Source organism: Vulpes vulpes, chromosome 12, assembly GCF_048418805.1.
Source record: "Vulpes vulpes isolate BD-2025 chromosome 12, VulVul3, whole genome shotgun sequence".
In the NCBI taxonomy this organism is placed as follows: domain Eukaryota; kingdom Metazoa; phylum Chordata; class Mammalia; order Carnivora; family Canidae; genus Vulpes; species Vulpes vulpes.
Window position 1 is genome coordinate 134,099,346 of NC_132791.1, and position 13,962 is coordinate 134,113,307.

At 55.1% G+C, this 13,962-nt stretch overlaps 3 protein-coding genes across 6 annotated transcripts; 2 read left to right on the plus strand and 1 right to left on the minus strand.

Moving 5' to 3' along the window:
* Positions 1–121: 121 nt before the first annotated feature.
* Positions 122–860, plus strand: TMEM88 (transmembrane protein 88). Its single transcript, XM_025989540.2, has 2 exons — positions 122–367; positions 446–860. The coding sequence occupies exons 1-2, from the start codon at positions 158–160 to the stop codon at positions 713–715; spliced, it is 480 nt and encodes a 159-aa protein (XP_025845325.2). The 5' UTR covers positions 122–157; the 3' UTR covers positions 716–860.
* Positions 861–1,655: 795 nt separating this feature from the next.
* On the minus strand, positions 1,656–2,586 carry NAA38 (N-alpha-acetyltransferase 38, NatC auxiliary subunit). The gene is made up of 3 exons (XM_026005425.2): positions 2,295–2,586; positions 1,920–2,103; positions 1,656–1,812 (listed from the first exon to the last, which is right to left on the minus strand). Exons 1-3 carry the CDS (start codon positions 2,373–2,375, stop codon positions 1,700–1,702), a joined length of 378 nt encoding a protein of 125 aa, XP_025861210.1. The 5' UTR covers positions 2,376–2,586; the 3' UTR covers positions 1,656–1,699.
* Positions 2,587–2,617: 31 nt separating this feature from the next.
* On the plus strand, positions 2,618–13,545 carry CYB5D1 (cytochrome b5 domain containing 1). 4 transcript variants are annotated; one of them, XM_072730278.1, is made up of 5 exons: positions 2,867–3,201; positions 3,295–3,371; positions 3,489–3,707; positions 12,814–12,931; positions 13,135–13,545. In XM_072730278.1, exons 1-4 carry the CDS (start codon positions 3,021–3,023, stop codon positions 12,922–12,924), a joined length of 588 nt encoding a protein of 195 aa, XP_072586379.1. In that variant the 5' UTR covers positions 2,867–3,020; the 3' UTR covers positions 12,925–12,931; positions 13,135–13,545. The 4 variants fall into 4 exon arrangements, with proteins under 4 accessions (XP_025861207.1, XP_072586379.1, XP_025861208.1 ...); XM_026005422.2 differs by lacking the exons at positions 12,814–12,931; positions 13,135–13,545 and adding an exon at positions 4,308–6,842 and having other exon boundaries at positions 2,618–3,201; XM_026005423.2 differs by lacking the exon at positions 13,135–13,545 and having other exon boundaries at positions 12,814–13,035.
* The last annotated feature ends 417 nt before the right edge of the window (positions 13,546–13,962 follow it).

Genomic DNA, 13,962 nt, shown 5'->3' on the forward strand with positions numbered 1-13,962 from the left:
CAGAGCGCCGGTCCGCTTCTCGGTCTGGGGTGGGGGGGTGCCTAATCCCGGCGCCGCATTCCAGGATAAGGGGGGGTGGGGAGAGGCTGGGCCGGGGGAGGGGCAGGAAGGAGCGCTATAAGGGCTGCGGCCCCGGCGGGCGGGAGCCAGGCCGGCCATGGCGGAGGTCCCCGGGGCGCAGCGCCCGGCTCCCGGCGGTGGCCCGGAGCCCCGGGACCCCCTGGACTGCTGGGCCTGCGCGGTGCTGGTCACGGCCCAGAATCTGCTGGTGGCCGCCTTCAACCTCCTGTTGCTGGCGCTGGTGCTGGGGACCATCCTGCTGCCCGCCGTCACCATGCTAGGTTTCGGCTTCCTCTGCCACTCCCAGGTGAGCACGCGGGCCCTCGTGGGGCGGGGGGCGCAGGGGTCCGCGGGCCAGGGCCCGACGCCTCGTCTCCTCCTGCAGTTCCTGCGCTCCCAGGCGCCCCCCTGCACCGCGCACCTGCGGGACCCGGGCTTCACGGCCCTGCTGGTCACCGGATTCCTGCTCCTCGTGCCGCTGCTCGTGCTGGCCCTGGCCAGCTACCGCCGCCTGTGCCTGCGCCTCCGCCTGGCCGACTGCCTCGTGCCCTACAGCCGAGCCCTGTACCGGCGCCGGCGCGCCCCGCAGCCGCGGCAGACCCGGGCCTCGCCGGGCACCCAGGCCGGCCCCACGTCAGGAAAGGTCTGGGTCTGAGGATCCTCTCGAGTCAAGAGCCACCCCGACGACCGCCCCCCCCCCCCCTCGTCTCTCAGTGGGCCCGAGAACTTGAAGCCCGGGGTCGCCCGACCTACCCCACCCCCACCCCAGCCTAAGCCGGGGCCCAGCATCCCTTCGAAGAACCGCTGAGCATCTACGGACCCAAAGCTGGCGGAAATCCGCCACACCCTGGAAAACCCACGTTCCTCCTGCTACCTAGATCCGAATCCTGAACATCTGGGCTGGACCCTACACACACTCCACCACTCCACCCTTCCCTTCCCCCGCCCCCATCGTTCGGACCACTCAGCTTCGTGTCCTCTTCTGGTGCAGCGCCTCTAGTATTTACGGGCTGGGGGGGGCCAGGTTGGAGGGGAAGGAGTGACCACGCATCAAATAAAGAGTGAACTGAATGCGTTCCCGGGATCCTGTGAACAGAGGGATGGCACACGTCCTGTCATTCCTGCCTGGTGCCCATAGGCAGGAAACAACAGGGGATGGGGGGCGGGGGCTCCAGAGCGCATCCTTCAGCCTCCCCGCCTTCCCTTATCGCGTTCGCCCGTTCTTCCTGGCTAGACCCCAGAGCTCTGTCCCTGACCCTAGAGTCACCTCCCCCTCAATAGAGGCCTCTGTCGCCTGCCCTGCTCCCCCTTGGGGACCCGAGCCCGTTCTCTGACCCCAGCTTGGAGGAACTCGGTGTTGCCAGGCCGGGGAGGGAAACAATGGGCCTTCCGGAGTAGGATGACACCCCCTCCAGCCACAATTCTGGAGCAGCAGCGTGGGAGGGAAGATGGAGGGGCCCACCCTGGGGCCTGCCGGTCCTTAGTGCATCCCCACCCCCGAACCGGAGGGAGCCTCTGGCTGCCCCACACGGGCAGGTAGGCAAAGGAAAGTTGAGAGTGCTCCCGACATCCCAGCCACACTCGGACACCAGGCACTTCGTTACAGGTTTAATGGTGTGCAAAGCACGCGCGATCGTGGTCAGAGATAGGGAGGCCCCGCCAGGCTCTCCCTCTGCACTTCAATAGAGACGATGTGGTGGCCGGGTACCATGGCCAGGCCCAGGACGCGGGGCTCCCCCGCGGAGAAGGAATCTGCAAAGAAGAGGTCAGAGCATCAGGGAGGCGGGCCACAGCCGGTCCCGCCCCAGAACACCGGGGGACTCTGCCGCAGTCCCGGGAGGATGTCCTCGGGCACTGACCCGACGGCTTGAGGAACTCCTGCGCCGAGCCCAGTATGACATTGCAGTCGCGGTCGGTGCAGAGGAAGCAGCCGACCAGGGTCCGTCCGTCTGTCATGCGAATGCGCATAGTCTTGTTGAGCAGCGCCTCCAGCTGCTGCCGGGCCCGCGCGGCCGGCGAGTCCTCGCGCTCCCCGTCTGAGTCCTGCGCGGGGCGGGACACGCGCTGAGACGGCGCAGCCCCGGCGGCCGCCCTCCCGCGGAACCACAGCTCCCGACAGCCCGCGGGGCGCTCACACGGAGCCCGGGGGCTGCCGGGAGCTGCAGTTCCCCCTCCGTCCCCCCCATCTTGCTCCCCGGCTGGCCCTCGATCCCAGAACCCGAGCCCGCGCTAACCCCGGCGCTGGAGCTGCTTTGACGCCGGCTGCAACAGCCATTCTCTTCTCGTAGCAGCATGGCTGGTCCAGCTCCGGCCATTTGCCCCGGGGCCGGCTCCGGGCCCTTCAACTTCCTAAGAACCTTTTGAGTCCGGTGGTCCGAGATCTCGCGAGTGCTCCCGACCTCTTTTCTTTCGCGAGATCACCTCCCCTCCTCCTCCTGTCTCCTGGGCAACTGCAGAGATCTCGCGAGTTTCTCCTACTGCTCCGGCACTGTGGCTCACTGCGGCCTACGGCGCCGGATGCCTTAAGATATCGCGAGAAGTTTTCCCTCCTTAGTTTCATACGAATCCTTCAGAGATCCTGGCATGTAGCGAGACGATCTTTTCTCGTCATCGCTTTGCACCCCATCGTCCTTTGCTTTTCTGCCTCGCGACACAGTCTGCCCTAAATATCCCCTCCAGCCCAGACCACTCTGAACACGGAGCTTTCGCTTCCCCCCGCCCCCAAACCTCTGCAGGACGCAACTCAGTTTCTTGAAAGCTAGATTCAGACTACGTTTCCCGTGAGCACGGACAGCCCCTCGTCCCGAGTGTTTGATTTCCGTGGACGGTGGCCGGGAAGGGACAATGGTTTCCATGTCAGCGGAGCAACGCGCTCGCTAGGAGGAAAGATGCCGCGCAGGGAGTGAATGAGTGAGTGAGTGAGGGCGTGCTGAGGGGCGACGAAGCAACCAGAGAAGCTGATGGCCGACAGTGCAAGAGCCATGCAGCGCCGGGGCCTCGTGAACGGGCCGGACTTTGAGTTTTTCCAGCGTCGCTATTTTACGCCGGCCGAGGTGGCCGAACACAACCTGCCGGAAGACCTGTGGGTGTCTTACCAGGGATCCGTGTACGACCTGACGCCGTTGGCTCAGGAGCACAAGGGTGAGGGCCGCGCTCTGGACCAGGGGCAGAGCGTGCATGGGAGCGGGGGCGGGCTTGGGCAGCCAACCCTGACGGCGGCTGCTCCTTCCCCAGGGGACCTGCTGCTAAAACCCATCATAGAAGTTGCGGGCCAGGACATCAGTCACTGGTTTGACCCGAAGACCAGAGACGTGAGACCTGCCGGACCGCGGGTTGAGGGTGGGGTGGGGGGAGAAGCGGGGGTGGCGGGAGTCGGAGGTGCTGACTTGCCCCTCCCCCTGCAACCCCCTCCCCAACCCTCTTTAAAGATCCGCAAGCACGTAGATCCGCTGACCGGAACGCTGAGATACCGCACCCCCCGCGGCCGCTTTCTGCACGTCCCGCCTCAGCTGCCCCGTTCCGACTGGGCCAACGATTTCGGGAAGCCCTGGTGGCAGGGGACGCGCTACGAGGTGGGGCGGCTGTCGGCCAAGACCCGGAGCATCCGCATCATTAACACGCTCACGTCGCAGGAGCACACGCTGGAGGTGAGAACGGGCGCCTGCGGGCAGGTTGGAGGGAACTGGGGATCCCAACAAGTCTGCCAGGAGATCTTCGGGCCGTTGGGTCTCCCCGTAGCCAATGGGAGCAGGATCCCTTCCCTCCCATCTTTAGGGGCGACCGAGGAGGGCGGACCACCTGGAGAGCGGTCTCCAGGTTTGGGATCCTAGTAGTGGCCGGATCACAGGATACCCGAGACTCCTTCATGCACCTTAGCCACGGTGGTGGCTTGGAAGCACTTCCAGGCTGTCTTTTGGAGAGCAGTTGCAGCCGGACTCTCTTATTAATAAACTGTGTTGAAGGGATGACGGGAGGGGGCACTGACTCTGACCCTTTAGGGCCATCTGTTTGTTAAAAGTGGCTGCCCTAGAGACAGGTGACACTTCGGGGTCATTCACTGCGTGCTGGAGCCCCAGCTTCATTTGGGGACCAGAGAAGTGCTTAGAAATGCTATCTGCCAAAGAGAGGCTCTCTGTTCTCGGCACTGTCATCTTTTGGGCTCCTGGCCTCAGCGTGGGACATGCACACGATGCATGCACGTGTCCCATCCGAAATCCTGGGGGATGGGGTGCTTTCATGTTCTGCAGGTGGGGGCCCTGGAATCAATGTGGGAAATCCTCCACCGGTATCTCCCTTATAACGCACATGCTGCCAGCTATACATGGAAATACGAAGGGAAGAAACTGAACATGGATTATACCCTGGAAGAGAATGGGATCCGGGATGAGGATGAAGAATTTGATTACCTCAATATGGACGGAACACTCTACACACCTGCCATACTGCTCTACTTCAATGATGACCTCACGGAGCTATAGGGGATGAGACGACTGCTTATGTAGACTCAAAACATGTTTTGAGTTTGCTATTTCTGTGCCCCTGCAGGAAGAGAGCTGGGATTGGGGGGTGGCGAGCAGTGCTGGCTGAGACCTCCATTCCATGCTGGGAACTGGCCGGTGGCTCTTGCGTCCTTCTGAAGCGTGCACATCTTTTTTCCTAGGCCCACTGTGATTTGCTCAGAGAGAGTTAGGGAGAATGTTGGAAGCACGTTACTTAATTCTCAGGAGTGAAACGAGAAGTATCTTGGAGGAGGGAGACAGCCAGCCAGAGCTTAAGAAGAACTTTAAGACAGTCAGAGAAGAAGTCCTACCCAGGGATGAGGGATGGAAGGAGTTTTGTGGCAGTGCGTCAGGAAGATGTGATTTACACAGACAGGAACAGGAAATGTCTATTGCTGGCCTTACAAAACTGGCTGACTCGCCTCCTGAAGAGTGCTTGATAGTTGAAACCCCAAAGGGAAGAAAGAAAGTGAACAGTTACTAGGTCATTAAGGCCACATGCCTCATACATCCTTTTTAATATGACTACTCTAAGATGGGCACCATCCCCATGATTTTATACATGAGTCTTTTGAAGCTTAGATTTTTTTTTTCCCTATTGGGGGTTAGTAAGCAATGGGTGACCCTGGCAGCGTCGCCTCCAGCAAGTAAGAGGGGAGCTACCTAAACTCAACAATATTTAGTAGCACAGAAGCACACAAGTTAGCGGCCAGGATGCAAACTCGAATCCAAATCCAAAGTTCATGTTCTTTCAGTGCAGAGAGGACCTCGCTGTCCTCGTCTCATTGCACAACAGGACACTGCCAGCCTGTTGTGTTCGCAGTTTCTTCTGCCCTTAGTGTCTCGGGAAGGGAGTTAGCAGAGCTCTGTGGTGGCAGGGAAGGGGTAGGGAGGAGGCTGGGAGGGCCACCAGCTGAGCAACGGCTAGCCAGGCTGCCCCCCAGTAGCCCACAGCTAAATCTTCTGGCTTTTCTGAGGCAAAGAGGTGGATGGATACGGACTCCATGGAAGACGAGAATAGGGAAAGGGCCTTTGGATAGGGAATCAAAATGGAGGCAGATGGTAGCACATATTCACGATGGGCCTGTGCCCCTTAGGGAAGGTGAGGAAAACAGGGTCCACTTGCAAGATAGCAACTCCACAGGGGGCTCGACGGGTGATGTAAAGAGAGAAGCTCACTGGGTCAGAAAACTGGTGATCAAAAGACAACCGCGTGGAAGGCAGCGGCCAGATTTGTCCCCTTGAACCTTGGGAAGGGGGATGAGAATGACAGGTGAATGTCCTGACGGGCCACAGAGGCTCAGGGCCAGGCTCATAGGCCTGGGCATTTTCAGAGGGGCTGGCCGAGGGGCTGCCCGGAGGTGGAGGCAGGTACCTGCCTCAGCACTTTCCAAACACACTGAGACCCAGGGCTGCCCCTCGTCCCGTCCTCCAAGAGGCCGTGAGTGATGAAGCTTTCTGATGTGTAGTCAACCCTGCGGTGGATTCATGTGCCTCTTGTTGGCTCAGTTGCACCGACACGACTCGAGAACCCAAGCAATGCTGCTGCTCTGGCGCCAGCCTCCAGGGTCAGCCCAAACCTGCTCCCCTCCCCCAGAGTCTCCCGCCTCAGTGCCTCCTGCTCCTTGCACCCTGGTCACCCTCCAAGTAGATCCTAGCCCCTAAATGCCCCAGGGGTCCACCCTCTTCCTCCCAGCCACTGTCCCCCTTGTCCAGACTGCTGTACTGATGTCCTAACCAGCCCCCAACTCCTGCCCCCACATGCAGCAGGACAGCTGAGCTCTGAGAACCAAACCTGGGCATCTGCCTCTGCTCCTTCAGATTCCTCAGTGGCTTCCAGGTGCTTTGGCAATAAAGCCCTGTCAGTCCGAAGACGCTGTGTGAACCAGCCTGGGCCCGCCTCGCATTACTCTGTTCTGTTCCATGTCCCTGCCGCCCATGGAATGTCCTCCTGCCTCAGGACCCCCACACACTGTTCCCTCTGCCCCCACACTCTTCCTCCCATCGACCCCCTAGCTGACCCTGCAGGTTTCTTCCTCTGGCAAGCTTTTCTGCTATCTTGGTGTAGAAAGCAAGACTTTCCATGAGATGGTCTCTTAGCATCACCCTTATTTCAAAGCACTTCTTACAATGGAAATTTTAAGATCCTAGATGTGGTTGGCTGGTCAGCTGCTAGGCTGGAAGCTCACGAGGGCAAAGGCCAGGTCCACCTTGTTCATGGTCATCTTCCCAGTGTTGGGCGCATGGTAGCTCCTCAATAAACTTTGATAGAATGACCTCAAATGTTGAGTGAATCCATGTGTCCCTAATAATGAGTGGATGGGGCCTTGTGTCCTGGAGGCAAGGTGAGGCCAAGCAGTAGGAGGTCTGGCTCCTGGCTGGCTCTCCTCAGAACCAAGACCTAACGCTAGAGAGGCTTCCTCTCCCCAGATTTGGAGGGGGGCATCCATCTGCCATTCCCCCATACTGCCACCAGGTGGCTGTAATCGCCTACAGAGTTGGCATGGCGGGGGAGGAGAACCTGCCCAAATTCTAAAGAGGTTACAATCAAAGGTGGTTCCTCCAGAGGTACAGGTGGAGGGAAGGATCAGAAAATATAAGGAAGGAATGCCTGGCAGGCTCCGTGGTTGAGCGTCTGCCTTCAGCTGAGAGCGTGACCTTGGGGTCCTGGGACTGAGTCCTGTATCGGGCCCCTGGCAGGAAGCCTGCTTCTCACTCTGCCTGTGTCTCTGCCTCTCTCTGTGTGTCTCTCATGAATAAGTACAATCTTTTTTAAAAGGAAAAACCACATGGCTGCTATTTTATCAGTATTGGGTTAAATTCTGTTCTACATTTTGTCCACAAGCACGTGCCAGGAAAGGAGTGCAGTTTGAGAGAAAATCCATGGGGTAGCACAAGTAGGGGCTCTGATTACAGGCAAGCGTGGGGGCTGTGGGAGGCCTACAGACCACGTGCTTCAAAGATAATAGACTACATTCCTTTAGGAATAGTTAGGGACTCATGTGTGCAGTGTAAGGCTTTTCACGAGGCACTCTGTCGTTCTCTCCCAATCCAAGGCTGGGTACTTGCATGAGTAAGTAGAAAATGCCTGGGCCAAAAATCTAGAGAGTAAATAACACATGAGTGTAGGCTCCAAGTCCTCTGGTGGTGACCTCTTTTGTTTTGGAGGGACGTGGGGTGATAGCTGGGATATTGTGACTTCAAAGGACTCAACTGTCAAATACTTCCCACGACCGGGGTCCCTACAAACATGTATCACTGAAGATAATAAAGACATGTATGTCTTTGCAGGGAGCCGCCCACTCAATGGGCTAAAACACATACACGTGAACAGGGAAATGAAAACAGTATGTGATAAAGGACCAGATTATGGTATAGAGACTCTTCCACCTTAATGGCAAATCACAAGTTGATTCTTAAGCTGGATCTGCAGAACTACAGAGGTGGTGTCTAAATATTCTGTGTGTGTTGGCACCTGTGTGCAAGCTCAGATATGTATTATTTTGGAGAAAGGAGCTATATTTCCCATCAGTATCAAAATGGCCCAATCCTCTGCCCTGAAAATAGTACACACACACACACACACACACACACACACGGGTAATTTAAAGACCCCCAAAAGTAAAATCGCCAAGGTGATAATGTAATGTAGTTCTGTCTCAATGCTCTATCTCAACTGTTACACCTGTGTTCCCACAGCAGCACTTCCTAAAGCTGCGACCCTTGGGGCTAAGTTTATGTCTTGTCTGAAGCATTTTACTACTGTCCCAAATTCCAATCTGGATGTACCCTGGAGCCGAATGAGGGGATCTCTCATTTAGGCTTGACTCTAACACCCAGCCACTGATGGCAGGGTAATGCGCCCAGCCCGTGCAGCTGAGTTCAGGTAAACCGCACAGATATTGTTGATCTTTGGGACTTTACGATATTGGAACAACAGCCACTTTGTGAGGGATCAGCAAGAACACACGGAGGTTTACTTGTAAAGAAAGCAAAGTTTGAAACCCGAATGATCTCGAAAACCAAAGATGAGGCGTTCAAAATACAAACAGGTAGGCCACCTGAGTCCTGGATAGTCCAGGCATGTGGCAAACACTTAAAATAAAATAAAAAACCAAAAAAACAACCAAAAAGCTGGTGAATGAGTATGTCAAGTGAGGCCACCGAAATGGGGTTGGGGTAAAGAAGAGTGGGATGAAGACAGTGGAGAGACCACCAGAATTGGGTCTCTCTCTTCCTGCCTCTTGGGAGCCTAAGTTCAGCGGGAACTTGGGCATTCGGCTTCCAGCATTCCACTCGCTCATCTCTGTATCCACAATGGCCATAGGACGCCTGGCAAAGTGTGGCAAAAACTACATACTTGTATTTATTACGCAGGAAATAACGGGACACATAATCCCTACTATTTGAAATGTCTGCACTCGGGAACCAAGTGGATGTGGATGATGTGAAGCCCCTAGCTGCTTGCCCAATCGCACTATGAGGAGAGAGCCAAAGAGATGCCCTTGATCACATCCGTGCTGGGGAACACTGCCAGCTGGCCTCCAGAGCAGGAAAGGAGGTGAAATGTTCCCCCACCCTCATCAGAAGGCCCTGTTGTGTGGACCTTACTCCACCCCAGCTGGTCATTGAGAATGACCCTGGCTGCAAAGATTGGAAGGCTGAGTGCTGGGGCCTGACTCTTCCAATAAAGACTGAATTATCCCAAATAATAAGAGAATTTGTGGTGCAGTCATTCCACTGGGTAGGTCACGGTATCTGGCTGCTCTCACTTCTGTCCTTGTGTTTGTTACCTTTCTGGCCACTCTGCTGCTAACCTGTGGGGTGGGCAGGAAGGAGGGAAAGGGGAGACAGGGAGGCTAGGGCCTCGATGGAAGCACCTGTCCTTGGCAGATCTTGGAGCGTGTCTCACTGGTGCGATGCACGTAACACCAGGACCCTTGGCTGTGAGGGATCTGGGATGGTGTATTTTCTTTTTCTTTCTTTCTTTCTTTCTTTCTTTCTTTCTTTCTTTCTTTCTTTCTTTCTTTCTTCTTTCTTTCTTTCTTTCTTTCTCTTTCTTTCTAGATTTATTTATTTATTTATTTATTTATTTATTTATTTATTTATGATAGAGAGAGAGAGAGAAGCAGAGACACAGGAGGAGGGATAAGCAGGCTCCATGCCAGGAGCCCGACATGGGACTCGATCCCCGGACTCCAGGATCGCGCCCTGGGCCAAAGGCAGGCGCTAAACCGCTGAGGCACCCAGGGATCCCCGACGGTGTATTTTCTACTGACGCGCACAACTAAAGCAGGGTCAGGATGGATACTGGGTGGGGACCAGCGATGTCTTCCGTGAGTCATGAGCAATGCTGTTTGTCCACCTGTGAGCCACAAAAAGTTACTAGGTGCTGTGTCCTGTTGCAGATATTGGGGATGCATAAGCGAGGGTCAGGTGTGGGTCCCCGACTCCCAGGGACATAGCATTCTGGTGGGATAAACAGTAAATGCACAGGCAGGGTTACTGCACATGGTACTAAGAGCGATACACTGTATATGCGTGTGCTCACACATACACACACATGCTCACATCTGCTACAAGTACTATAAAAACGAAGCAGCAGAGCCGCCTGAAAGAGTGATGGTCAAATGATCCGAGGCCTGCCTGGGCCAGTGACACAGGCCGGGCCCGTGTGACCTGGAGAGCTGCATTCACCGGCCCCAATCAATCATTCACCTGCCATCACAACAGGCTTAAGAGCTGTTTTTATTGACACTGCAAAGCAAGGACATGGAAGCAGAGAGAGATGAAGTAACTCGCCAAAGGTCACAGGACTACCTAGTTAGTAGCCAAGATGGGCTTTGAACCAAGCCGGTTGCGGGCCACCCACTTAACCACGGAGTGGCGCCACCTCCCTGCATGCCACATACGGGTGCAGCCCCAGTGGCCTGCTTACCTCAGCCAGCCCAGGACTCCGGAGGAGACTTCAAACAACCACCACCCTTCATTCTGCAGGTGGACGTGATGCGGGCAGGGCGCAGGGGGCACTGTGTGTTTCCACCCCCAGAGCTGCAGGATCTGCTTGCAAAGCGGCTCACATGCACAGCAGTAAGGTGCTGGGGACCGTGGGGACCCCTTGACCTGCACCCCTCTGTAGGGCAGTGTGGGCTCCCTCCCAGCCTGGTGGCTGGAGTCCTCTGTAATTACCAGGGAGCTTCCTACCCAAAGGGAGGGAACCAGGCTGGGCTGCTCAGAGGGAAAAGGGTCAAAGTTACGTTGTAGCAAACACATGCTGCTGTGAGATGTGATTCCTGAGACACCCCCAACCCCCAGGCTCCCTTCTGTCTCATGGGTTCCTCTGCATGGAACATTCCACCCCCCACTCATTGCTTGGCCAGCTCTTCCCCTTGAAAGCTGTGCTCCAGTGTCACCTCCTCAGGGAAGTCTTCCCGATCCCTTTGCTGAGGTCAAATATTCCTTCACCCCCTCTCAGGCTTCCCTGCAATGAATTTATTGACTATAATTCACAGTTTAATGTCTGCCTTCCTTGCTTCTTAGATTCGAAGCTCTAGGAGGGCAGACAGCATGTCTCTGTGTCTCTGATCAGTCACAAATACCCAAGACTAAGTACAAGGTGCCTGAGGAACACGTGACTCCCAGCTCGGTGATCAGGGAAGGCCTCAGGGAGAAGCATCACCTCCAGCTGAGACCCAGAGGGCCAGGACAGGGATCAGAGGTGGGGCCAGGGGGAGGATAACCGGAGCCTGGTGGGCCAATGGCCTCCTGCAAAGAATAAACAGCACAAACAGTGCAGAGTTTAGGGGTAAGAGCAGAGAGCTCAGAGCTTGGAGAGAAGGCAAAGCTAAGAAACAGAGGCTAGAGGCTGGGGAGGGGATGTGAGGAGGGGTGTGGAGGTCAGACCAGGTGGAGTGAGACTTTCTCAACCTGGCTTTTGTCTGTTGAGATATAATTCATACACTGTAACATTCACCCTTTCAAAGCATACAATTGAGGGTTAATGGTTTTATAGGGAGAAGGGTGCGATGGTAGCAATCGGATTTGCATTTTAAAAAGGTGACTTGCCTCAGAGAGGAGAGAGGGAGGGAGGAAGTGGAGCCATCCTGGAGAGGACTGGAGTGGCCAGGCTGGGACTAAGTCAGGGGCAGTGGAGGGCAGAGGAGGACAGAATCGCACAGCTACATGATTCCTGGGAGCAGGTCTGGGGCAGCAGGAGGAGACAAAGGGACACCCCACAGGGCAAAAGGGTGAGGAGTCCACTGGCGGAGCAGGGGACCTGATCTGGGAAGCAGGTGATGTGCTGTGAGTTGGCTGGGAAGTGACCTGGGCCACACTAACACTGAACACCAATGTCCCGCTCTTATGGCTCCATGGGACAGGATCCTGAAGAGAGAAGAGGGCTCAGGGCTGGAGGTAGGGGTGTGAGACTCATCAGCTGAGCAGCTGTCGCCAGGTGCCATGTTTGGGGAAGAGCCCCTGGAGGAGGGAGAGAAGCCAGGGTGGTGAGACCATGGTGCGCCATGGACGCCAAAGAGAGTCTGAGGGGAGGGGGTGCTACACGGTGTGCAGCAGGTGTGCAGAGTTCCATCAAGACCCAGACGAGGAAACCACACCTGCAGGAGGCTTTGGAACCACTCACAGAATACTTTGCTTTCCTCAGATTCCCTTTCTATAGATGTAAACATCTATAGACCTATGAACACCTATGAACAATAGGAGGTAGGTTCCACAAAAGGCATCAAGCAGGACACCATCTCTCTACGTAGAAGCTCCCTACGATGTTGTTGAGAAATTAAATGAGATGGAGTATGGGAGAACCGCCAGCAGTACGAAGGGCACTTTGAACGGGCACCCTAAAATTTTAGTTTTCTTTTCCCTTCCTTGGGCCAGCCACAATTTAGTAATTCATGCTTCTTGTGGGATTGCCTGAGATTCAGCGTTATTCAACATCCAGGTAACACTTGTCATGAGTAGAAAACCAGTAGATCGGGGCGCCTAGGGGGGGCTCAGTGGTTGAGGGTCTGCCTTCAGCTCAGGTTCTGATCCCAGGGTCCTGGGATCCCAGGGTCCAGGGTCCTGGGAGAAGCGGGGAGCCTGCTTCTCCCTCTGTGTCTCTGCCTCTGTCTCTGGGTCTCCCACAAATAAATAAAATCTTAAAACAAAAACAACCAGTGGGCATACCTGTGACTAACAATTGTGTTTGTGCCTCCACTAGAATGGGGTCCAAAAACCTGGTTTGTTTCCTATTTTCCAGGGTTGGGCTTATAGAGAGGAAGCTGGCGAGAGTCTGGAAACAGGGCCAACTGTTGGGAGCAAGAGAAGCTGCAAGCAGTCCTCACCTCCTTCAGAGTTACATGCTGTCTGAACCTCAGGTCGCGGAATCCTCTCACCTTCAATCCCCTTAAGTGAATCTCTCTGCAGTGAGAAATGGCCAATGGTGAATGTGATTGGTTAGGGTCGGAGTGGCCAGCATGGAGGTTAGCTCCCTAATCCTCTCCCTGAGACATAGGCCTGTTTCACGGGTGGGAAGGCTGAGACCAGAGGGAGAAGCCACTCATCCAATGTCACTTTGTAGGTGGAAGAGCTTGGATTGCAGGTGCTCCCTGACCCCGAAGCTCAAACTCCAACGCAAGGACTGGGTAAACTTCATTACTTGGCTCTGGACTACATGCTAGGAGTTACACGGTTTTAGAAGATAGGATCTTTTTTTAAAAAAAGTTGATTTTAATTTACTGATTATATCTAATTTAGTCTAAAATTAAAATGACTTCTGGTGTGCCCAGGTGGCTCAGTGGGTTAAGCGTCCAACTCTTGATTTCAGCTCAGGTCATGATCTCAGGGGTTGTGGGATCAAGTTCTGCATCAGGTTCCACACTCAGCAGGAGTCAGCTTAAGGATCCTCTCTCCCCCTCTGCCCCTCTCCCTGCATGCTCTCTCTTTCTCTCTAAAATAAATAAATGCATCTTAAAAAAAAATAAAAACAAAATGACTCTTGTCCAGAGAGCTAAATGGTGAAAAGGCCCAAGGGCAGGCCAAGACACAAGATGCAACAAGCTTGGGGTTAGCATTTAGTGTGACAAATCTATCATCTGGAAGACAAATCTATAATCTGAAAGACAGTTAATCAGCCAGGAAAGGTGTCAGGGCAATTCTGCTCAAATGCTGGGCTTGACATTAGATGGCATTTCTAGCTGGCCCGTCAATGGTATTAAGACACCGTTAAAAGGCAATGTCAGAATGGAAGAAAGGGTTGGCTTCAGCCATTTGATTTCCATGACAGTGGTCCATTGGTGCAGGCCTAGGAGAAAGACCGAGGACTGGGGTGGGGGGAGGGTGGCGGGGGGGGGGGGGGGGGGTGGGCTTAGAGCTTCTTCCTCAACAAAGAGCCAGGGAATGAATTTAG